The sequence below is a fragment of the Hyperoodon ampullatus genome, assembly GCF_949752795.1.
Source record: "Hyperoodon ampullatus genome assembly, chromosome: 12".
NCBI classification, from domain to species: domain Eukaryota; kingdom Metazoa; phylum Chordata; class Mammalia; order Artiodactyla; family Ziphiidae; genus Hyperoodon; species Hyperoodon ampullatus.
In genome coordinates, this window is record NC_136925.1 from 68,995,187 (window position 1) to 69,021,470 (window position 26,284).

Below are 26,284 nucleotides of genomic sequence, written 5' to 3' on the forward strand. Positions count from 1 at the left end.
TTTCTGCATCCCCTCCTGCCCTCCTTCTTTCCTCTTTCTCTCTCTAGTTTTTAGTTTCATCCAACTTACTCATACGTAATTAGGGTCAACTAGTTCCATAAAACATTTAATGAAAAATAAAAGTCTAATGACAAAAAGTCTAATATCCCCCTTCCGAAGGGCAGCTACTTTTGACTATTTTTGCTGTTTCTTTTAGTATTTATATTCATGTCTCTAAATAACGCTCTTCTGTTACTCTTTCTTGATTGTTTTGTTTTAGGCATGACCTATTGACTGCTCTGTATGGAAGATGGTGTTTTAGCTCATTTTCACACCTCTTTTCCCCAGACACGCGCCCTTTCTGTCCCCTCCTCCCATCCTCCCAACACAATTCCATTATAATTTGTTAGATCAGTATTCCATGATTGTATTTTTATGATTATGAAAATGCTAATCACAGCTGAGCCATGTATTATATCATGATTACTTTCCTGTAACTACATAATGTTTTCTCTGGAAGTTAATTGGTTTTTATTGTTGTTGTTAGTTTCATTTACACTCACAACCTACTCAACCCCAAATTGTCTAAATCTCTGCTCCAGAAATTTTGACCCATCAGGAATTCTATCAGTTTCATTTTTCTGAAGAAATCTCTCCTGCCGCCTACTCACCTAATCTAGACAGATACCTTTTCAGCCAGGTTCATAGTTATCATCTTAGAGTTTCCCTTTGCCATCATCCTGGAACGCCTTTGCCTCTCTCCTCTGTTAGAACTCATGTTAGGATTCTTTATTTTGTATCTTTTCTGCTTCACTTCCTTATTTCCTGAGAAAGAGAACATAGGATATAAAAAATTTTGAGACTTTGTAAATCTGAAAATGTCTTTACTCAACTCTCACATTTGATTGATGGTTTGACTGAATTCTGGGTTGAAAATACATCTTCCTCAAAAGTTTAAAAGGCATTGTTCCATTAGCTTTTTTTAAAATAAATTTTTATTTATTTTTATTTTTGGCTGTGTTGGGTCGTCATTGCTGAGCGCGGGCTTTCTCTAGTTGCGGCAAGCAGGGGCTACTCTTTGTCGTGGTGCGCGGACTTATTGCGGTGGCTTCTCTTATTGCGGAGCACGGGCTCTAGGCATGCAGCTTTCAGCAGTTGTGGCTCGGAGGCTCAGCAGCTGTGGCTTGTGGGCTCTAGAGCGCCGGCTCAGTAGTTGTGGCACACGGGCCCAGCTGCTCCGTGGCATGTGGGATCCTCCAGGACCAGGGCTCAAACCTGTGTCCCCTGAATTGGCAGGCGGATTCTTAACCACCATGCCACCAGGGAAGTTCCGTGTTCCATTAGTTTTAAGTGTTTTGACCTTTAATGTTTTGTAGGTGATCTGTTTCTCTCTCTCTCTCTCTCTTCTTGTATAATGTCCTCTCTCTGCAATTCCTATTATTTGGAATTTGAACTTAAAGGATTGGACCCCTAAATTCCTCATCTTTTCTGTTATTTTTTACTTCTTTTTCTTTCTTTCTACTTTATGGAAAACAGTCTTCCATTCTCCTGCCTGCAGGACATAGGTCAGTGTGCTGGATGGTAGGTGAACAGAGGGCTTGGAGGTCCAACATTCCCTATAAAAACATTCACTTAATCCTCCTCTCTCCAGGTGGGAATCTCTAACCCAGTGTAGATTCAGAGTCTAGCCTTGCTCCTCTCCTGCCAGGGTAGGACAGGGGATGGTGGATACACTCACTTGTTAAAAAGGCTTCTAACCAAACATATTTGTTGTTACCCTGCCGCCATCACCTCCTTTTCCGTAAGTACTCAGCCTTCAATTCTGGTTCCTGAGCCTTTGAGTACTTATTTATGGTGTAATCATTTCTTGGCCTTCTCCACTCTTTGCTTAGGATTCAACTTTCCTGTATCTGCTGGGCTAGTTGTCACTGCCCATTTGCTTTATGACTTCCAAAATTTTGTTGCTGCTCTCTTCTATGTTGTTTTTTACCTCATTGGTGTATGCCTTTTCAAAAGTTCCTTTAGTGGAATTTTGGAAGGGAACAAAAGTAATGTTTAATTTTCCATTTTACCCAGAATATAGGTCTTCTTTAAACATACAAGTGTGTTTTCTGGATTGAGTAGTATGTTAAGCTACTGCCTTAAAAAAGTAGAGGATGGAACATAGGATTGGGATGTTTAAGTGGGCAAGCTTTTTCTTTAACTTTTTTTTATTAATTAATTTTTTGGCTGTGTTAGGTCTTCGTTGCTGTGCAGAGGCTTTCTCTAGTTGCGTCGAGCAGGGGCTACTCTTCGTCGTGTTGCGTGGGCTTCTCATTACAGTGGCTTCTCTTGTTGCGGAGCACAGGCTCAGTAGTTGTGGCTTGTGGGCTTAGTTACTCTGCAGCATGTGAGATCTTCCCGGACCAGGGCTCGAGCCCTTGTCCCCTGCACTGGCAGGCAGATTCCTAACCACTGCGCCACTAGGGAAGTCCCAAGGGTTTTTTTTGTGTTTTTTTTTTAATATGTATTTATTTATTTGGCTGCACTGGGTCTTAGTTGCAGCATGCGGAATCTTTTAGTTGCGGCATGCAGGATCTAGTTCCCTGACCAGGGATCGAACCCGGGTGCCCTGCACTGGGAACTTGGATTCTGAGCCACTGGACCACCAGGGAAGTCCCTAAGTGGGCAAGTTTTGAATTTTGATAGGGATTGGGAGGGGTGAGATATCTCTGGTTTCAGGGCAGGATGACGTGGCCATAGTGGAGTTTCTTTGGGCCAGGACATACTAAGGGCAGTGAAGTTAAAAGTGAGTAGCTCTCATTTACAAATTTTCCTGTTGATAGTTACGGAGAGTGTGTATGTTTACCAACATGAGTAAAACCATAAGTATCATGTGAGAAAATACTTGCCTTTGTTGAGAATTCACTCACTGTGTCTCAGGCACCTTACTGAGCACCCCTGGAGATTGATAGTGTTTTTCCAATTTGCTTAGAGCTGGGAATCCATTGCAGGTTTATTCGACTTTGCAGCATGATTTAAATTCTAAGCTGTTATATCTTCATGTCATAGATGACACCAGTTATTTAAATTAAGAAAAATTTTGTAATTATACAGAAAACTGAAGATGTATTTCCCTCATTATCTTCATAGTTATGTCTTTAAATTGTTGAGAATGAGCAAGTTGCATAAGTTTAGTTTCAGCTATACCTGTATTTTAAATATTTCAAAAGTCTTATTTCACATTTTTGAAATTTTCATTTATTTCTTTAAAAATGCTTTATATAAACATTTTTTGCTTATCTAAAAAAATATATATGTGTGTGTGTGTGTGTGTGTGTGTGTGTGTGTTTTGCGTTACGCGGGCCTCTCACTGTTGTGGCCTCTCCCGTTGCGGAGCACAGGCTCCGGACGCGCAGGCTCGGCGGCCATGGCTCCCGGGCCTAGCCGCTCCGCGGCATGTGGGATCTTCACAGACCGGGGCACGAACCCGTGTCCCCTGCATCGGCAGGCGGACTCGCAACCACTGCGCCACCAGGGAAGCCCTAAAAAATATATTTTTAAAGGACTGAGACCATGACTCTTTTGCTCACTGAGTTAACCTCATCTCCTCTTATTTCCTGGCACATAGTACAATAGATACTCACAAAATACCTGTTGAATAAACACATGAAAGTGTCTGTCCCAGTAGCTTGTGCAGGCATATGTGTCCTGAAAATGTGCACAAGAACATTAAATCACATAGTCTATTTCATGAATATTACTTAGAAGCTAGTTAACACAGTGCCCAACTTGGTTTATCTAACAAGATACCATGATTTCTACACTCTTGAATATATTTTAGTTAATACAATTGAGATTTTTAAAAAATATAATGTTAAAATCTGATTACAGTATAATGAATGCTCAACAGAAAAGTGAAAGGTATGATATTTAAAATTGTATGTGTTTCATGATTGCTGGTAATTATTCTACACGGATATTGATAGTTTGTTCATGAGAGACCAAATAAAGTTATTCTTTAGCTATAGAATTTTCTGCAGTTTTGGCCGGATAGGAGGTTATCCCCTGATTCCAATTATGAACGTTACCAATTACCACTGCGAAGATGCAGCATCTCTTTAATACAAAATAGAAGCTCAGATATAAGGGAAATTTAAAATTCTGTTAATATTAAAAGATCTGTAAGATTATATTTTTGGTGTTGATTCTATATTAGTAATAAACAACACAGCTGCTATGTGGAACAGTTTATATTGGGGTAAATATATAAGAAATTTGGTCAGCTCCTGCTTTTTAGTTTGTTAGTTTTGTTTTCAAAAAGTCATTTGTCTTCTTTGATAACTGTAATGTGAGGTATTCCCTTTAAATTTCATTATGATAAATGAGTTTGTTTCCTTGGACATCTTGTATACAGTAACTGCAAGGCATTTAACTCATACTTTGCTGAGGTTCTTAGTGAATATAGGGCATTAATATTCTGTCACTTGAGTTAAGGAATAATATAGAAACTGATGTTAGAATAGTTGTTGGGTTTTACAGGATCATTTAAAATCACTTGGTCTGCACATGTTTCTTAAGGAGTAGTACTTGTAGTATTTTAAATAAACTACCTGGTGAAATAAACTGATAATGAGTGGCAACTGTGCAAAATAATAACTCCTAACACCATGTTTGTAAACGAAGTTTAAATTTACAGAGTGCTTTTATATACATTATCTACCTCATTTACTGATCAAAAAAGAAACCCTTATGAGATAGTGTCATTACCAATTACAGATGGAGAAACTGACACTCAGAGATATGAAATGTCTCGCTCTACTTTATACAGCTAGAGAAGGAAACGGGGAGCTGTCCTCTGACACCTAGGGGAGCGCTTTTTCTCACACGCGCCACATTTGTTTTCAGGACTCAAGTCAGTTAGCTGATGAGCAAGACTTCTTCCCAGTATGTTCCTGGAAAGCAAAACAAACACCGCTCCCCCACTAGCAACAAAACCTCATGGGGTGGGGAATGGGGCTTACCTTTGTGAGACGTTTATGAGGGAGATGTTCGAAGGATGTTTACTGAATTAAAATTGTTCATCTGTTGCCACAAGAAAGCCTAACCACTGACTTTACAAACCCTGAGTCCTGAACGTACCAGTCCTCAGACTGGCTTAGGCACTTCAAGACTCGGTCTCCCAAGTGTGTGGAATTGGAGTAACCGCTTTGGGATTCTTAAGTGTGAAAGTAAAACATGAGGATTGTTTCTCTTTTTTTAAGAATTTCCTTTCCCTTTCCAGGTTGCCCTCGGTGTTCCTTTTTACCTGACACCACCTGCACGAAAATGTTGGTGGTGGAGAGTATGGTGGTACCTGCCCTAGAGCCCTGCATCCCTGAGGGGTCCCCTGGCAGGAGGAAACCCAGAGAACTCTTGCAGTTTACGAGAAAAATGTTCCATAGTTCACAGTATCAGGGTCAGTTTTTCTGGATGCTGTCTCTTAAGAATTCACAACTTTCCAGATTAGAAAAGAGTCTGGAAGAATATGTATTAGCCTTTTATCATTGGTTATTTTATAGTTATTATATATAGTGGAATTAAATGATGAGAAATGTTTACTTTCCATGTAAAACAATTCTGTCATTGGATTATTCTTCTTTTCAAAGAGCAAGGGTTGTATTCATACTCAGAAAAAAAAGAAATTTTTAGAAAAAAAGAGTTGGAAAAAAAGTTATTGAAAACCTTAAACAATCTGGTGACCCACAGGTATTAGTGTTCACTTATGATTATGAGATGAGTAACAAACTGTTAGTAATAAACTGTTAGCAGCATATCAACAAATGCACTATTTATACTAATAGTTACTGAATCTGCATTTGTTTTTTGAGTAAATTAAAATCACAGAATAGACGATAGTCGGGCACATATACAGAGTGCTTACTGTCTGCTGGGCACTCTTCTAAGAGCTTTACCTGGATTATCTCATTTAATTCTCTTCCTCATCTTACGAAGTCAGTCGGTATTTATACATGTGGAAGATAAGGCAGAGAGAAGGTGACTGCAAGGAAATGTGACATCAGCAGACATTTGAAAAGCACTTATCTATTAGGAATCGCCCTCTCTTACTGCTGGGAACCCTGAAACCAGTGAGAGAGCCCAGGTTAGCCCCAGGGGTGGCAGAGTTTGTCTCCTCAGGCTGGACACTTAGCCACTCTCTTCCACTGCCCTGAGTGGATGTGGAATTCTAACCAGATTCTACAACTGAGAAGCAGTATCCTGATTGCCTTAAACACTCTGAAAGACTAGTAGGGTCTTAATCCACTTCTAATGTCCCTTAGGAACCTAGTACACATTACACTAATTTTTATTCTTTTTCGTTTGTTAGCAAAAATTGTCTCTGGTTCAGTCTTGGATGACAAAGGGAGGTTTGGAATATGGCAGGAGAGTCATGTTCGGAAGTTGTATTTTGCCTGACTGGTGTTCTTTACTTTAGTGATCTGAACAATAGACTTGTGATACACTTAACTATCTACCTCCATTTCAAAACTGGCTTTTCAAGTTCTCAGAACCTCTTATCAGACTGAGACTCAGCCAAGGTTAGAACTGCCTAGTATCTCTGTGCTGTCCTGCCCCCACTGCTCAAGAACCCCGATTTAGCATACTGCATTATCAAACAGCTTCTGCAGAATCTTGCTTGTGGAGGCTGCTTGTGTATGAGATAATCTTTTTTTAGCATCATTTTTTTTTCTCCTCACCATGCTAATGACCATATTCCTCAAAAGGAAAGGAAAACTGTCCTCAGACTTGTTAAGAAACACATGCTCCTTTATGTGTATGCTTTACATTAATGTTTGTATACAATATGAATAGAAAATTGTAAATGTATACTGAACCAAAATCCAGGTGTGTACTTAGGCCATGATCATCAAGTAGGTGTCATATATCAACAGGACAATTATTATGTTTGTATTTTTAAATTGTGGCAATGAACTCTGTTCATTGCAATGAATGCAACAGCATTTACTTTCCAAAAATTACGATTTATCCATGAGTCTCATCATCCTCCTAGGTCCTGTTTAAGAAGAACACACATCTTGGGGTATAGAGAAACCGAAAGAGGAGTGTATCAGTTTGCTTTGTCAGGGTAACAAACCATCACCAAATCATGATTTGTTATCTCTTATGGTTATGAGGGTTAAATGAGATAATCTATGTAAAACTTCTACAACAGTACCTGACAAAAAGTAAATACTGAGTGCTTCTTCCAGTGGCCTCACTTGGGCTCAGTCATACAGATGAGGCGGTGGGTCACCTGGGGGCTGGCCTCTTTCCATATGGTCATCATCCTCCCGGAGGCTAGCCTGAGCTTCCACACATAGAGGTTTCATTGCTCTTAGTAGTAAGAGGGGACAAGCCCCAATATGCTAGTGCTTATTCAAGCCTCTGCTTGCAGCATGTTTTCTGTTGTCCTCTCTGTCAGAGAAAGTCTCACAGCCAAACTCAGATTGGAAGAGTAGAGAAATTGATGCTACTTTTTTTTTTTGAGAATTATACTTTTGTTTTAATACAAATAATGTAAGCCTGCATTCATATAAGTATATAGATTGACAGTTAGCTTTTCCCCCTCAACTGAAGAACTATTAAAAACACTTTGCCAGGGCTTCCTTGGTGGCGCAGTGCTTGAGAGTCCACCTGCCGATGCAGGGGACACGGGTTCGTGCCCTGGTCTGGGAAGATCCCACATGCCGCGGAGCGGCTGGGCCTGTGAGCCATGGCTGCTGAGCCTGCGCGTCCGGAGCCTGTGCTCTGCAACGGGAGAGGCCACAACAGTGAGAGGCCCGCATACCGCAAAAACAAACAAACAAACAAAAACACTTTGCCAGACAGAACCAGTTAATATGTTGACCACTGCTCAACACAGGCTGGTTGCCTTTTCTTCCATGTGCTCCCCAGATTCTGTTGCACCTTCTCTTCTAGGGGTACCCCACTTATTTCCAGAGCTGTGACTTTCCTAGCCCTTTGCCCTCCCTGTGAGTTGCCATACACTGACTGCTGAGAAGGCAGCAGATTACTGCCAATGAAGCTTCGCCTCCCTCTCCCAAAATGCCCAAGGTTAAGAGCTTCTATTAACAGGGCATGTGTTTTCCATCAACACCACTTGTTGATCAGGGGTACTGCTAAGAATTTGTGGCTGGTTTGTTTGTTTGTTTGGCAATCAAATATAGTCTGCCTTTGGTAAAAAGGACTCACATTTCTCCTGCAAGAAAGATACGCTCCCCCCATCGTAGGATTTTCAGAAGCTTCATCCCATTAAGGCATCAGCCTCTAAGTCCAGAGGCTTATTCATGATCTGCATCACTTCTGGATACAGATGAGACCGCTCAGATACAGCCCTTCAGATGTGGATCCTCTTGATCCTGAGACAATGAACTTTTTAGTTATCTAGTTATCATAGATAACAATCATATCTATATAGCATATAGATATGATATATATACTCTCTATATAACATAACTATATATTTTAGTTATCTAGTTATCATAGTTTTTAGTTATCATAAACAAGTTACTTCCCCATACACACCCAACGTATCATGGTGAAACAGGGAAAAGATAACCCCCCCAAAACTACAGAAACAATATAAATAGCATCAGCACTCCACAGCAGCTCTATCCAGGTCCGTGCTGCTAGGTGTCCCCCCACTCCTGAGCAAGAGGAGGTTCCTTGATGAGGACCCAGTTCTCTTCCTCGGGAATGGGTCACTGGTGTCTATTTCTCTACTGCTCTTGGCTCTCCCCTCTGAAACATTCTTCCTTTTCCATAAGAAATGGCTTATTTTTGCTTCTAAATAATTTCCTTAGCCTAGTTCTTACTGTAAAAAATCGAGCATCCAGAGGCCTCTTTTTCTTTGAATGGTCTCTGTCTCTTTTAGGTCATACTTTTGTGCTTGTCATTAAAACTCTCTTAAAAACTTTGTGCATTTCCTAAGACTCCCGTAGGGTTCAGGCCCCTGAAACCCACAGCCAGAATTTTTTTTCAAGTCAGACATATCTTTCTCTCCTCTGGGCTGAGCATCAAGGTGCTATGAGACAGTGCCTCAGGGAGTCTTAGAGGCCCTTTTGTCCAGCTGAGAAGCGCTATGAGGCACCATGTTAAATTTTACAAAGGTCTTCACTCTGAGGCCATTTCTTGCTCTAAAATTCTTGTCCTCCAGCTGAAGAGACTGGAGAGGTAAAAGATTTTCTTTTCCAGTCACATGAGTTCTGGTTCTTCTCTATTTTCTCTAAATAATGCTTATTAGCTAGATAATTCATGTTTCAGCTCATTCCTCTTTTGCAGAACCTTATATGCAGCTAGAAACACTCAGTGAACTCTTCCAACATTCTTCCTGGAGATCTTTGCAGCTAACTTCAAAGTTCATTGTGTATCTTTCATGCTGCCACAGACATCACTTTTGCCAGTTGTTTTGCTGCAGCAGAATGTGGGTTGCCTTTTTGCCTGACTGCTGTACAGTTTCCTCGTCACTTCTCCAGTCTCCACCAACAGTTTGCATGCTATTTTTCTGGGTTTTGCTAATAATTATCTCACTACTTTCCACCTGCTGTCTGGTCCCAAAGCTGATACTGAATATTTTAGGTTTTTATGATGGCTACTTCTAGGTACCAATTTCTGTATGTTAGTTTTTGTGGCTTAAGAAACTGCTACAAATCTTAATGGTTTCAACAGCAATGATTAATTATTTCTCACAATTCTTTCGATTGGCTGATCCATCTTCTGTTGGTGTCTCCTGGCTCATTCATGTAGCTACAGTCAGTCGGTGGGTTAGCTGGGGGCTGGGTTCAGCCGGGATTACTAAAACCCCTGGGTCTCATCCTCCTGCAGGCTAGCCCAGGCTTCTTCATATGGTTGTATCAGGGGTCTGTTACAAGAGTAATAAGCTCTTTTGTACAAGTGCTTTTCAAGCCTCTACTTGCATTATATTTACTAACATCTCATTAGCCAAAGCAAGTTCCAGTCTAATGGCCACACTCCAAATTCAAGAAGTTGAGAAATAGTCTATACCTCTTGATTGGAGGACATGGAAAGAATGTTGGTTGAAATTTTTTTTTCAACTGTTCACAAAGAGTGTGTACATATTTGGGGGGGAAAGAATGGGCCACATAGGAAGTCAGGTCAAGAAAGTAGGTTATGAATTGATGGTCATCACATCATGGAAATAATCTAACAATTTGATGCTTTCATAGTTATTGTGAAGATTGTTGATGGGTTGGTTATATATCAGTTGTCCAGTAAAAAGGCAGGCTCACGTTGGACACTCAGTTTGCCACTGACTGAATTAGTTTTTCTTTCCTTGCTTTACTTAGTTTCGACTCTAGAGTGTTGCTGACCCACTTATAGCTTACCATTGTTAAATGCTTGGTTTTTATATAATTTCTTGGTCTGATACAACCTGTATGGGGAGAGAGAAGAATGTCAACAGCAGTATATGGAGATGACTGTGGTAAGGTTTGACCTCGTAACCATGAGGAAAGAGAAACATTTCAAAACAAAAGTGCATCATCACACCGTTCAAAGATGTTAGTAATGATAATCTGAGTCACCAATAAATTGTATCCAATGTTCTCTCTTTAAGGAAGCAATGAAATATGTCATTGCAGTTTAGAAGAGGATTGCCAACAAAAAGGAGTGAATACTTTTCACATTTGAAGGGAGAAACTTTGGGTAGGTAAAAGTCGCTTACACGAGAAAACCTCATGCACTGATGATGTTGGATAACTGAGATTTTTCTGCAGTCGTGTAAAAAATTCCAGCTGAAAATAATAATTTGTTTCCTTGGAGGGTTAAAGAGGAGTAACCAGCCAACAGGATTAGGATCAGTGGCTTATAGGACTTGAAGAGGAAGAGGAACAGGAAAGGAAATGTAAAAATTCTGTGGGATTGTCCTTAGCTAGTATTATGAGTTGGAAAATAAAAGTCATTAATGATTCTGAAAACTCTATTGACTTCTCTTTTTTAAAATACTCCATAAAAAAACTTTATGTTTTTATGAAATATAAAGTTTAATTAAACTAGACTCAATGATTTATTCCACATCATTTTTTTCTTTCTACATAGATTTCCTCTGTATTTTCCAGACAAAAGTTTGCTTCACATTCCAAGGCCAAAGCCAAATCAGATGTAAGATACAACAACAACAACTGTGTTTGTTTGTAAATGCTGATACAGATAACAGTGGAAAAACTCGTATGGATGATTTGACCCTTGAACCTGGAGTGCTCCTTTCTTTACTTTCTCCCTTAGCAAGGCCATCTGCTAGCATTCCCTCAGTTGTCAATTCTGTGCCCCTGACTGTAAAACTTCTACCTCCAAGTATCAGTGCTTTGGTATTTCAGCAGTCTTGGGTCAGTCATAACCACAGTGAATCTTTATTAGAAGAGAATTATCTGTGATTGCTAATACTTTTGTGGGCTTTTGGACAGTTGTGATGAGTGACTACCTGATTGAGTGCTCTAATAACTGAAACATTACAGTGTTGGGGAAACTGATATGAAGAGATTATTGTGGGAGAGAAGGTAATGGTTGTAATAGTGGAAAGATTTTCGTGTGTTCATCCAGATCTAGGTTATTAGAAGCTAATAATTCCTCCAAATATAAAACCTCAATTAGGGAATGCTACAATCTGGATGCTTGTGTTCCCCCCAAAATTGATATGTTGAAATCCTAACCCCCAAGGTGATGGTATTGGGAGGTGAGGCCTTTGGGAAGTGACTAGGTCATGAGGGTGGAGCCCTCATGAATGGAATTAGTGGCCCCATAAAAGAGACCCCAGAGAGCTTGCTTGCCACTTCTGCCATGTGAGGTTACAGTGAGAAGAAGGCCGAGGAAGCAGGCCTTTACCAGACACAGAACCTGACCATGCTGGCACCCTGATTTCAGACTTCCAGCCTCCAGAACTGTGAGAAATAAATTTCTGTTGTTTACAAGCAAATTTCTGTTGCTTATAAGCCATCCAGTATGTAGTATGTTGTTACAGCAACTCAGATGGACTAAGACAGGGAGTAAGTTCCCTATAAGATTAATGATTTCAGAAACCTTTTTAGGGCGAGGCTCAGGAAAAAGAAGCTAGTGTAGCTTTGTGGTTTACAGAAGGGCTCTCAAGTCAGATTTTCTGGATTCAGATCTCAGTTCCATATTTATTAACTGTGTGACTTTAGGCAAGTTGCTTAAAACACCAGGTTTTACTTATTTGAGTGAAATTTTTATGGATCTGAATCAACCTGGCTGGGAAAGTACACTCCTTGCCCTTTAAGGGTCGTGTTACTATGGTGTGTCTTAAAAAGTAACTGCTAAATTATTGTGACACAGGACCTATGGGATTTCCTGGCCCCTACTGCAGTCTGTGGTGGTGATGGGTAGGAGGGACTGGGTAAGGTGGTCGGGAAAGGTGTTTTCAGGGTGATCCCATAGGGCTTTGCAAGTTGTGGTCAGCACAAGGATGAGGGGGGCTGGAAACCTGTCCCAAGCCAGATTATCAGTCCCTGTGCCCTGGAGGAGGGCTGCATCCACCCAGAGATGTCATATGGCAGATGTCATATGGTCCCTACACAAGGGCTCATCAAGGCACCATATGGACCAGTGGTGGACCTAGGCATAAAGATACATTCTGATTTGAAATCATCATTTTCTTTTAACAAGATTTTTTAAATTGGTATAAAATCAGGATATAGGAGATAGAGATTATAAAATCTGAAAATCAAAATGTGGGTGCTACATTTCTTGTTTTTTGTGGGATTTTTTTTTTTTTGGCCACACCCTGAGGCATGCAGGATCTTAGTCCCCAACCAGGGATTGAACCTGTGACCCCTGCAGTGGAAGCACGGAGCCTTAATCACTGGACCGCCAGGGAAGTCCCTGGGTGCTACGTTTCAAGTCACTGCTTGAAAGTGCTCATTTGGAGCATATGTTTGGGGGCAGGATCTTTTTAGTTTTACTAGTAATTGAATCCTATGTGCGTTTACGTATGTGGGTATGTGTGTGTCTAAATGTGTACTACGGTTTCTGTTGAAACAAGAATCCTAAACTTTCTGGACTCACATTACATAGGAGTAGTCTCTAAAACATCTCGTCATTGTAAATACAGAAAGGAAAGCTCTTCCATGCTTTTGGATTCCTTCCCCTCCTGTAATCTATAAATTGATCTCCATAATAAACCTCTTATGATTTGTACATCCGCTGCTCCACATTGTATCTCCCTGTGTCTGAAGTTTCTCACATATTGCTGCGAAACAGGGATAGGTTTTTATTTTTTCCTGGTAGTAGGCAAAATTTACTCAATATATGTATTGCTTAAGGTATTATAATATATGTATTATATAAAGATCTCTTTTGAACTTAATTCTCTCTTTAAAGACCTTATCTCCAAATAGAATTATATTCTGAAGTACTGGGATTAGGGCTTCAACATATGAATTTCTGGTGGACAGGAGGGGGCTGGGGGCAACTTAGCCCGAAACTATGCACGAACAGTTTTTTTCTTGTTCTCCTTAAAATAAGTCGGCACAAAGCCTCTCTTTTATGATCAGAGATATGACTATGTGTTGTTGTTTATAACTGGTTCCCTTAGAAGCAAGTAAGGAATAATGCTTTCATTGGTTATTCCTTGTAGCACCCAGCATGTTGCGTTGTTTAGGTAGTTATAACTCCCACTCATTGATCTTCTGAGGTAGGTAGAAACCTATTTTCTGAATCTTCCTTTCCCTGTCTTTCTGGATCCTTCCCTATCAGTTGTTTGCTTATCAAAACTGCCCCAACCTGGGGACTATTATAAGTCATTCAGTATTGCATGATGTTTATGAATAAAAAGCTGCTATGGTAAGTATCTATGGAATGGGTCACAAATTTGAATGTGCATTAAAATCACCCATAGGTCATCCTAGACCCTCTGAATCAGAACCTCCATGGTCTCAGGCAGCTGTAATGTTTGTGGCTCTCCAAAAGTTGCTGTTGCCTCCTAAAGTCTGAGAGTCACTGAGCTACCATCATCTGTCTCTTTATTTTCTCTTACATCAAATCATATTGCCCAACGAAAGAAGGCTTACACAATTTCCCCAACTTCCCTATGGGATTCAGGTCTCAGGACAGATGACATGCGTGCCTGAAAAGAAAATTAGAAAACAGAAGCAGATTTCTGGTAGCTGGTTGTAAATTTTCTTTTGAATTCTTCATCTCCATGTGAATCAAAGCAGGGTTTATTTTAACAACTTTATGAATACAGTTTACCAAAGTTTATTACATTATCCTTTATCATAATGAGACAGGAAAGTCAACAGAATTGTTTGACTTTTCTTTCTCATTTACCATAGTTCCCTTTTTCAGATATCACAGTATAGAACTAAGCTCTTGAGTGTGTAGCTTATTTTGATGTTCTTTCTATGCCTACTTCTATATTTTGGTATAACTACAGTAAGGAGTACATTTTAATCTTTTTTTTTAACATCTTTATTGGAGTATAATTGCTTTACAATGGTCTGTTAGTTTTTGCTTTATAACAAAGTGAATCAGCTATACATATACATATATCCCCATATCTCCTCCCTCTTGTGTCTCCCTCCTACCCTCCCTATCCCACCCCTCTAGGTGGTCACAAAGCACCGAGCTGATTTCCCTGTGCCATGCGGCTGCTTCCCACTATCTATTTTACATTTGGCAGTATATATAAGTCCATGCCACTCTCTCACTTCGTCCCAGCTTACCCTTCCCCCTCCCTGTGTCCTCAAGTCCATTCTCTACGTCTGCGTCTTTATTACTGTCCTGCCCCTAGGTTCTTCATAACCTTTTTTTTTTTTAGATTCCATATATATGTGTTAGCATACGGTATTTATTTTTCTCTTTCTGACTTACTTCACTTTGTATGAAAGTCTCTAGGGCCATCCACCTCACTACAAATAACTCAATTTTGTTTCCTTTTATGGCTGAGTAATATTCCATTGTATATATGTGCCGCATCTTCTTTATCCATTCATCAGTCGATGAACACTTAACTTAGGTTGATTCCATGTCCTGGCTATTGTAAATAGAACTGCAATGAACATTGTGGTACATGACTCTTTTTGAATTATGGTTTTCTCAGGGTATATTCCCAGTATTGGGATTGCTGGGTCGTATGGGAGTTCTATTTTTACTTTTTTTTTTTGTGGTATGCGGGCCTCTCACTGTTGTGGCCTCTCCCGTTGTGGAGCACAGGCTCCGGACGCGCAGGCTCAGCGGCCATGGCTCACGGGCCCAGCCGCTCCACGGTATGTGGGATCCTCCCAGACCGGGGCACGAACCCGTGTCCCCTGCATCGGCAGGCGGACTCCCAACCACTGCGCCACCAGGGAAGCCCCAGAATTCTCTTTTAAATCATTATCTAAAAAAGTTCCTGCCAGCTTATGGGGCAAAAAGAAATCTCAGTGGTTTAATTTGCATTTCCTTGTTTTGATAGTGAAGTCCCTCATGCTCACCTTTATACACCTGCTGGAGATAGTTGACTGTAGTGGTTAAGTGGGGCTATTCTAGAGCCGGACTCTTCACTTACGGGGGACCTTGGGTACATTCCTTAACCTCCTTAAACTCACTTACCAACTCTAATAATGACAACACCTACTTCATGAAGTCCGTACGAAGATTAAAGAGGGTAGCACATGAAAAGGGCTTAGAACATGTTTACTGGCATTACAGTAAGTACCTGATACATATTAACTATCCCTGTGTTCGCTGGCATTTATAGTTCTTCTTTTATGAATTGCCTTTTCATCGTCTTTGTTTGGGCAAGTGGTTTTTTTGTTTGGGGGAGGCAGGAGTTTTTAATATTGATACATTAAGTACGTTAACCATTATCTGCCATATATTGAAACCCCCCCGCCAGCTTGTGGTGTGTCTTTAAATTTTGTTCAAAATGAGGACATATTTGGATATCAGGCAGTTCAGAGCAGGGAAGGCATAGTTTTGGTCCAGCCTGGGTCTTTTTTCTGCCTCTCAGTTGTGCTTCTAGGAGTCACCTTCCCCATCACTGAGAAAGTCCAGTATTGATTTTTGTCACTAGAAAGCAGAAGTGGCATTTTAAGCAGGATAACTTGTATTAAAAATCACCACTATGGAATAAAACCGTGCTTAATTTATGTAAATAATGACCATGGCAGACAACCCGTGGTTAGTATTTCACCATTTTCCATTTATCACTAAATCCAACTTGTCAGCATTCCATTAGTGGGGTGGTAAAATTAATTACTTCAACTTGAGAGAAGCTTCTAATTTGAGAGCAAGATCCCTGATAGATTGAGTAGCCATTAAATGCTGCTGTTGACATTTTCCCTCTCTTTTCTGCAAATTATATGTAGAAAGAAACCTTTCTAGCCACAAAATCTTATATAAAAGGGCAAAATGTTTATTATTTTGGCATCTATACATGCTATTTAAAAATAAAAGTTTTTACTTCATTGGAAAAAACATGGACATAAAGAACACTGTTGTGCCTTGCTAAGCAGGGAACTGATCAGAACCACCCTTATAAAAACATGGAAATTCTGTTTGAGCTGCCAACTTGTTTCAAGAAGCCATTAAAAATGGGCAAATAGGGCTTCCCTGGTGGCGCAGTCGTTGAGAGTCCGCCTGCCGATGCGGGGGACGCGGGTTCGTGCCCCGGTCCGGGAGGATCCCACATGCCATGGAGCGGCTGGGCCCGTGAGCCATGACCACTGAGCCTGCGCGTCCGGAGCCTGTGCTCCGCAACGGGAGAGGCCACAACAGTGAGGCCCGTGTACCGCAAAAAAAAAAAAAAAAAAAAAAAGCAAATATTGCTGCTCTGTGATGGATAAATGGGAGTTACATTACTGCTACAAGGCTTGTGTACAATTGAAATTTTCCATATAAAACTTTTTTTTTTTTTAAGTTTTGTTAATGATACACTACTAGGGACCTCGGGAAAAGCTGAACATCTTTCACTTCTGATTCTTCATCTGGCTTGTGCTATGTGATTCCCACCTAGATAAATATCTTTTCTGCTCACCTCTCCTACTTACTAAAATCACATAAAACACTTAACTATTTCTCTATCTCTTTTACTCTTAATATTTTCCAGTAGAATATATTTTGGGGTTTTCCCCCCAAATATTTTTAAGCACTGAGTATCAAACAGACATTCAAACTCTGAAGTGTGTACAGGTGATATTAGGCAGAAGAGCAAGGAGATTTCAACTTCCAAATTTTATGCTTCCTTTTTAGATTTTTGTCTTTGTTCATTTTGTTGTTGTTTTACTTTAAGCATGTTTTATTCTTATAATATTTTTAAGATAAAAAATTAAACCATGATTTCTATCATTAAAAAAATATTCTTATGATGTACAGGATTCTCACCAGTGCTGAAATAGACACAGGATAGACAACACTTAGAGTTGGCCCCAAAGCCTTGTAAATTGACTGGCCTAAATTAACAGTCATTATCCTTGCAAGTCTTTTATTCTTATTTTTCTTTTCTCTGGTGTGCTTTGATTTGCAATTATTGGAGAACAGTAAAGCAAGAAAAAGAGATGGATTCCCAATGCAATCTAAAATTTGAAATTGCTGATTGAGTTCCGGGCACCTTCTCTATTGCACTGAGATACTACAAGCTATAAAATACAAGTGTGGGGCTTCTCTGGTGGTGCGGTGGTTGGGGGTCCGCCTGCTGATGCAGGGGACGCGGGTTCGTGCCCCGGTCCGGGAGGATCCTGCATGCCGCCGAGCGGCTGGGCCCGTGAGACATGGCCGCTGAGCCTGCGCGTCTGGAGCCTGTGCTCCGCAACGAGAGAGGCCACAACAGTGAGAGGCCCGCGTACCGCAAAGAAAAAAAAAAAACAAGTGTGTTCGTGACTCTCAGTCACATTAGTCCATTACTCATAAGCAAAATGTTATGAAACATTTAGCTCCTTTACTGCATTTCTTACCTACACCCAGGAGTAAAGAATTGGGAGTGCTGAGCAGTGAGCCAAAGGTTTCTTTATTTCAATCTTTAATTCCCTCAATGCAAATATCTGACTCTCGATAAATTAAATTCTGAGGAATTTAACCTCAGTATCTCTATTTACAGGCATAATGAAGGACCGACTAGTAGAACTTGTGGAGTTAACCAAACGGTATGAACAGCAGTTCCCAGACAAGGACAATGAATTTGACTCGCCCCCCGAGGATATCGTGTTCGAGACGGACCACATCCTGGAATCCTTGTACCGAGACATCCAGGACCTTCAGGATGAAAACCAGCAGCTGACTGTCGACGTTAAGCGGCTGGGAAAGCAGAACACCCGCTTCCTCACGTCCATGCGGCGCCTCAGCAGCATCAAGCGGGACACCAACTCGATTGCCAAGGACATCAAGGCCCGGGGCGAGAACATCCACCGCAAGCTGAGCGCCATGAAGGCGCTGAGCGAGGTCGCCGAGGCCCAGCACGGCGCGCACTCGGCCGTGGCGCGCATCGCGCGCGCACAGTACAGCGCTCTCACCCGCCCCTTCCAGGCCGCCATGCACGAGTACAACCAGGCCGAGATGAAGCAGCGCGAAAACTGCAAGATCCGCATCCAGCGCCAGCTGGAGATCATGGGCAAGGACGTGTCGGGCGACCAGATCGAGGACATGTTCGAACAAGGCAAGTGGGACGTGTTCTCAGAGAACCTGCTGGCTGACGTGAAGGGCGCGCGGGCGGCCCTCAACGAGATCGAGAGCCGCCACCGCGAGATGCTGCGGCTGGAGAGCCGCATCCGCGACCTGCACGACCTCTTCCTGCAGATGGCCATGCTGGTGGAGCAGCAGGCTGACACCCTGGACGTCATCGAGTTCAACGTGCAGAAGACCCTCGACTACACCGGCCAGGCCAAGGTGCAGGTGAGCAAGGCCGTGCAGTACAAGAAGAAGAACCCCTGCCGGACCGTCTGCTGCTTCTGCTGCCCCTGCCAAAACTAGCAGGAGGCGCGGGCCGCCACACCCCATCCCCGACCGGAATGGGAGGGGAAGCACACTGGGAGAGATTTTGAGGCTGTCTGCACTGGGGTGAGTTGCCCTAATCCCTAGGGACCTCAGTCTTTAGAGAAGGAAAAAACTCGAGGTCCCAGAATTCCAGTCCAGCTCGTACTTGGAATGAGAGTTGTTCCCACCCACTGTTTCATCTGTAAGGACAGATGCCTACTGAAGTTTTGTGAGGTCATTATATGGCACATAGCACCCTTGCCTCTTAAAGGAAGCCAAATAGGGCTTCGCTGGTGGCGCAGTGGTTGAGGGTCCACCTGCCAATGCAGGGGACACGGGTTCGAGCCCTGGTCCGGGAAGATCCCACATGCCGCGGAGCGGCTGGGCCCGTGAGCCATGGCCGCTGAGCCTGCGCATCCGGAGCCTGTGCTCCGCAACAGGAGAGGCCACAACAGTGAGAGGCCCGCATACTGCAAAAAAAAAAAAAAAAAAAAAAAAAGGAAGCCAAATAAGGAACTGACGTGGTAGCGTACTCTACGGTTGATGTCCAGGGCATGTCTAGAGGAAGTCAGTTCTGCATCGGCTCACAGCATGAACTCGTTACCAAGGCTTCATTTACCCTATCCTGAAAGTACCTCTGTTGTGTTCATTTTCGAGTGAACCGATCTTGGGAAAAACTGCACATCTGCCATTTCTTATTCTTCATCTGGTTTATGCTATGTGATTCCCGCCTGGATGTATATCTTCTTTCTGCTCACCTCCTCTACTTATTAAAATTACATTTAACACTTACTATTATTTCTTTACCTCTTACTTTTAATATCTTCCATCAGAATGTATTTTGGGATTTTTTTCCCAAAGATTTTTAAGCACTGAGTATTGAACAGGCACTCAAATTGAAGTATGTATGTCACATTATATATATTTTTCATAAATAAAAATAATTTAAAATTTATCTTTGTACTTGATTATTACAAATGTACATATATGTAAATGTAAACTACCAATATTTACTAATGCATGTACATAATGACCAGTTGGTTTAACTTTACTTTTGTAAATATGGTATATAAATATCGATGAAACATTTTTACTGGTTGTTGGTGTTGGTTTGCTTGTTATGAGTTTATCTCACTCCGATCTGCATCTCCATAGTCCACTTTGGGTCAAAACTTTATTTTGAACAACTCTGTGTTGGTTACAATGGTAAAGAACAGGTGTCAAATGCTGAAAATGCATACAGAACTAGAAATATTAAAAAACGGTCTTAGAAATAATTACTTTTGTTTTACTGTGGCCCATTCTTTTCATGCATGGAAATGTAGTAACTTAAAATAAAATAATTCTGGTCACATTAGTTTAACAAACATTACATTATAAACATTCTGTTTATGCATTTGTGTGTTGACCATTTAAATCTTAGTCTGTGTTTTCAATTACTCTTGTAAAAATTTTTCTACTACCTGCTTGAGGCTTCAACAACTGGATGGAACTCTGAATGGGGGGGGGATGACAAATAATTCACATGGGGTATGTTGCTTTCTCTCCTGAGTTATTTGTAATAGTTTAGCAAAATCATCATGTTTTGGAGATTTGGTTTCATTTGCAAGCTTTGTAATGCCCTTACTCGCATTCACCATGTTTCCTGTCTTTCTTTTGAGTCAACTATTAACTTTTTCTACTTATTTAATAAAAGAGAGTTTATTCAGTGGTCATTATTCTTGGGTCCTTCAGACAGTGAACTTTTAAAAGGAGTAAAAAGAAGAGTATGTGAACTCTTTGGAACTCACTGACTAATCTGCTTATGACCGTGACATCTAGCCCGGCTCCTAATTTTAATTTCATGGTTAAATATGAGAATCATGGAAACCAAGTCCCACTGGGCTCTTCTCAGATTTCTCCCAATTCTTTCTCAGCTAGCTCCAGGGATAGGTTTCACCTATGACCTAATTAACTTTGTCTTAAAAAAAAAAGTCTTCACACAGCTCCATTGCTATGTCTTTCATGGTAGGGAAGAGATATTGGAAATACAGGCCACCAGCTAGTTTCCATAAGAGAGAATAGTTCATGAATTCAACCCATAAAGCAGTTTCTTCGTTTTTTGGAATCATTCATAAAAGGGAGTTTGCTGGCTCTATGTATTTTTTAATTCCCCACATTTAACATTGGAGAATTAGGTAAAAACTTCACTTTAGTATACTAAGAGATTAGTGTACTGTTGCTTATTGAAAAGGCAAGAATTCTTCTTCCTGGTTTTTAGTAACTGTCTGGGTGTGGCATAGTGGTTAAGAACACAGATTCAGGACCCTACTCTCTGGGTTCAAAACATGACTTTGCCATATACCAACTATATATTTGGGCACGTTACTTAACCTTCCTGTGCCTCAGTTTCCTCATCTGTAAAATGGATATAATAGGACCTACCTCATAGAGTTGTTGGAAGAAGTAAATGACTAAATATGTAAAAGCACTTAGGACAGTGCCTGGCACATGCTAAGTGCTATGTTCATTATTGCATAACTTTCTTGCAGACTGAGAGAGCTGCTATTAATTAAATTAATAGTTATTAACTTCTAAGGAAAAGTAAATATTCTTCTGTTAATAGTCTTTAATAAAATAGAATTAAAAAACCCAAGACCCTATCTTCTTTGAATATTAGGGTTTTAAAATTTTTTTACAATGAAAGAGTTGTTTTCACAGTGGCATTTCATTCCTTATATCCAAGCATGTTATGAAGATGAAATTGGATGTTCCACTCAAAAAATAGTTAATCAGGAAGCAGCTGTTCTGCTCAATTTGGCAAGTGTTTTCCCCTAATTCTTTCTAAGCTATGAGTCAAAAAGTCCCAGAAGAAGTTCAGCTGTGGAGGCCAGGTCACAATAGACTAAAGGAAAGGGATCAGTTGGCTTTTCCCATATCCTGCCCTGTTTCCCAGAAGCCCTTCCTAGCTCTGACTGTGGTGCCAAGAAGTGGGTGAAATGCTGGCTTTTTCCTTAGGAAAGGGTGCTCCAGTGCCACCAAGAGGTGTTGTAGAATTGGGTTTACCTGATCCTGTGATGCTCATTTGGCAAACTCTGCAAGTTGACTCTGGGTAAGAAGAAGACTTTGTGGCAAATCTGCAAATTTCATACACTAATGTCACTTATGTACAAAATGAAAGAACCAATCACAAAGAACAATAGATCCTTCAGGGGCTGAAGGTGGAAATCTTTTAAAGCTATTTTAACATATGCAGTGACTCCTAACTAGCCAAATGCCAAACCCTGCAGTCACAGCCACAGACTATAGGTGGTGACAACTCCAGAAATATCAAAAATAGGAAAGATGCTCACCTAGGATGCACTGTTGTCCAGGATAATAAGAGTTAGAATTTATAAAAAGCTGATCAGGGGACTTCCATGGGCACAGTGGTTAAGAATCCTCCTGCCAATGCAGGGGACCTGGGTTCAAGCCCTGGGCCAGGAAGGTCCCACAGGCCACATGGAGCAGCTACGCCCGTGCGCCACAACTACTGAGCCTACTCTCTAGAGCCCACGAGCCACAACTACTGAGCCCACGTGCCACAGCTACTGAAGCCCACGCGCCTAGAGCCCGTGCTCCACAACAAGAGAAGCCACCACAATGAGAAGCCCATGCACTACAACAAAGAGTAGCCCCTGCTCACTGCAACTAGGGAAAGCCCGCGCACAGCAACAAAGACCCAACTCAGCCATAAATAAATAAATAAATAAATAAATAAAAAGCTGATCAATAATATGAAAATGTTTGAACTGTGACATCACAAGAGTAAGTTTATGGCCTTTCAAGATAACAACTTGTAAAGAGAACAGGGTTCTTCTTGTACCAATGCTTTATAGTTAAATGTCATATGCAAATATTTGTCAGGCTCTACAAGTATAAACTTCCTATCTTGACAGGAAACTACTGAATGTTATGCATAACTTAAAAATAATAAAATAGGGTAATGGTAGTCTTGGATTCTCTGTATAAATCCTGCCATTCTATTTTATACCATCAGACTCCTCTCTTCAAAATATGCAAGGTATCTCGAACTGCAGCATGCAAGTCACTCATTTGTAATAGTTTGAAACATCCATTTGTAATCAGAGTAACAGTTGACTTGCTTTTGATAGCAGACTTGAAAATCACTGGAATTAATAAAATAGGACTATTAGAAATGGAAAATGAACTGGATCTAGAGTGTAATAACTTCACCATCATATGAATATTGAGCATCTTTATTATCTACATGTGTTATAAAGAATGGACAAGATGTCCTCATACACTAGAAGCTTTGTTGTAAAGATTATCTATATATATACTGGTGAGAAAGAAGACTTTCTGAACGGATGATCTGAGTGGGACTGCACAGGATGCTTTAATACTAGTGATATCCTAAAAAATGAGGAGTGAGAGACAAGTCCCCAAAACTGTCATTTTTAAATTCTTGATGTTTATTTTTTAAGTATTTTATACCCCAATTTAATTGCAACATCCCTAGCCACTTCTTGGACCTTTTCTGTTTTTCCTAATCTATAGATATATAGATAAATTTTCATGGTCCTATAGCGAACTCTTTAGACATAGCCCTCTCTCAGTTTCCCAGCATCCCATAACATTCTACAGTGGGTAAAAAGAACAGAGCATGCAAATTACACATATACATACATATATATAAATACATATGTATATATAATAATAATATATATCCTTATCTCTCTGTTTTCAGATAGGCCCAGCTATTTGCATGTGCTCAGTCTCGCTATCCCAAACAGAGATGCACCTAAAGCCATTTAACAGGAACATGCATGTACTGAATGTGTTTCTATGTCAGGATCTTTATACTTCCCCATCGATGTGGTCTCCACTTATATGCCCCTTTTACCTGCGTAGGGTACCCACACTTGGAGATTTGTTCTAAGCCACCATAAATCTATTATGGAACAAGGTAGGAAAAGAATGAAAGAGGGAACGAATACATATCCACATGTACCAAAGCTCACTGGCTGACACTGAGCAGTGCCTCAGTTTTCTAAGTTTTCTTGGAGATAGATGATACCTCTTATCTGTTCTACACTCATGCCCTCTCTGTTTCTTCGGTTTGTGTACTGTGTGGGCACCAATCTGGATCTGACCACACTTTGCTCAATAGTCTTCCCACAGCAAACATGTTCACAACATAACAATACCTGTTGGTATAACACTTTTCTTTTTTTTTGGCCTCGCCACCAGCTGGTGGGATCTCAGTTCCCCGACCAGGGATCGAACCCGGCCCTGGCAGTGAAAGCCTGGAATCCTAACCACTAGCCCACCAGGGAACTCCCCTACAAGATGCTTTGATTTCATATTTTTATGACAATTCTGTGAAGTAATATTACCATCTTATTTTTTCTAAGAAGTGGAAGCTAAGAATGCAGTCCTGTGCTGGGTGCTGGGCCCAGAGTAGGGGGCAGTGTCCTGGGAGCAGGGTAAAGTCTTGGTGAGAGGAAGAGAACCGGATTGGAGAAAAAGCTACTTGGGGAGAAGCAGATCGTCCAAGGGAATGGTCAGTCTGAAAAGGTTGCACAGAGAGAGAATGAAGATCTGAGTCATAGGGACTGAAGTGGGCAGAACTGGGGGCAAATCGAGACCAGGATTGGCTGCACGAGGTAAGGCCAGGAAGACTCTGTACCTTATTAAACGTACAGACCAAGGTGGGATGCAAAGGAAGTTGTAAAACTTTTTAAGAAGGGATTTTTTTTTGGGGCTTCCCTGGTGGCGCAGTGGTTGAGAGTCCTCCTGCCAATGCAGGGGACACGGGTTCATGCCCCGGTCTGGGAAGATCCCACATGCCGCGGAGCGGCTAGGCCCGTGAGCCATGGCCGCTGAGCCTGTGCGTCCGGAGCCTGTGCTCCGCGGCGGGAGAGGCCACAACAGTGAGAGGCCTGCGTACCGCAAAAAAAAAAAAAAAAGAAGAAGGGATTTTTTTCCTTTTTATTCTTCCACTCAAATAAAACTGATTATTTTAAAAATTGTGGACAAAATGTGTTGGCTTGGGTTTCAGCTGTACATATTCCTCTCTCACGCGGCATCTAGTGGGGTAATTTATGCAAAATACTTAGCTCCCTGCTTCTAGTCCTAAAAGGCTGTGTTTCAGGGTGGTGGCTTTGAGCAACAGTCCTAAACTGTCCTCAGTCACTGAGGTCTCTTTTTATGAGGCTCCCCTGAGATGCCTCAGTCCATTTTCCTGAGGATGTCAGGGCATCCCCTCACCCCCCACACACATACAGACTCCTTAGGGATCCATAATACTCAATACAAAAATGTTCAACTGGGCTTCCCTGGTGGCGCAGTGGTTGAGAGTCCGCCTGCTGATGCAGGGGACACGGGTTCGTGCCCCGGTCCGGGAAGATCCCACATACCGCGGAGCGGCTGGGCCAGTGAGCCATGGCCGCTGAGCCTGCGTGTCCGGAGCCTGTGCTCCGCAATGGGAGAGGCCACAACAGTGAGAGGCCCGTGTACTGCAAAAAAAAAAAAAAAAAAAAAAAAATGTTCAACTGCAGGTATACCGTGCAGAGAAATAACTGGCAAAGCCCATTCCTTCTGCTGCAGGAGTTGAAGATCAAGGAGAGATTGGAGGACCCCAAACTGCCCTTTCTTTGAGCTCTGAGCTCGGCTGGGCTGCAAGGCCTCACTCTCTCCCCGTTGAAGTCGTCCTGGCAGACCTACTGTTATGTGCCTCCCAGCTGCCAGCAGCTGGTGCTCCAACTCTTTCAAAAGACGGTTTTGGACCAAATCAAGAAGAGAATCTCCAGGGGGTAGAGAGGACATACAAGGAATGTCACCCTTCGATAAAAAGAAATTATTTAGCCTGCATGTGACAAAACAGGAATTTCTCTTGTGGCTAGGAATGTTTAACTAGTTTATTCTTTTGCCCTGCCCTGTGGTTTCCCCTGGTCTAAAGCACCCTTAAAAGGGCATAGATGAGGTAACAGCCTCTCTTCACGATCTTCATCACACTTGGTAACCTGGTTCATGGAAGAAACCTGTCAAACGAGAAATGTTACTGAGTGGCAAGATGTTAAAACATGCACAGACCCAGGAGAAAGTAAATCTGTCTGGGAAATGAAAGAAAGTGCCTGTTCTTTCAATGCCGGGACTCATCAGTAGGGGAGTTTCTTGTGTTTGGCATCCTGCCTTGGGGGTTATCAATATATGAAATAACTTTGCAACAAGTGCTCATTTCCAAAAGGAAACCATAGCTTTATTAGCATCCCTTCTCACTGATAAGAGTTTCAGTGTTACATTAAAAATGACTGGCAGAGGGCTTCTCTGGTGGCGCAGTGGTTGAGAGTCCGCCTGCCGATGCAGGGGACACGGGTTTGTA

The 26,284-nt window shown here is 41.5% G+C and overlaps 1 protein-coding gene across 1 annotated transcript; it reads left to right on the top strand.

Annotated features, from left to right (window-relative positions):
• Nucleotides 1-18,051: 18,051 nt before the first annotated feature.
• On the top strand, nt 18,052-19,539 carry STX11 (syntaxin 11; the record flags this gene model as incomplete). The annotated part of the gene is made up of 1 exon (XM_079716316.1): nt 18,052-19,539. One exon carries the CDS (start codon nt 18,052-18,054, stop codon nt 18,913-18,915), a length of 864 nt encoding a protein of 287 aa, XP_079572442.1. The 3' UTR covers nt 18,916-19,539.
• Between the last annotated feature and the right edge of the window lie 6,745 nt (nt 19,540-26,284).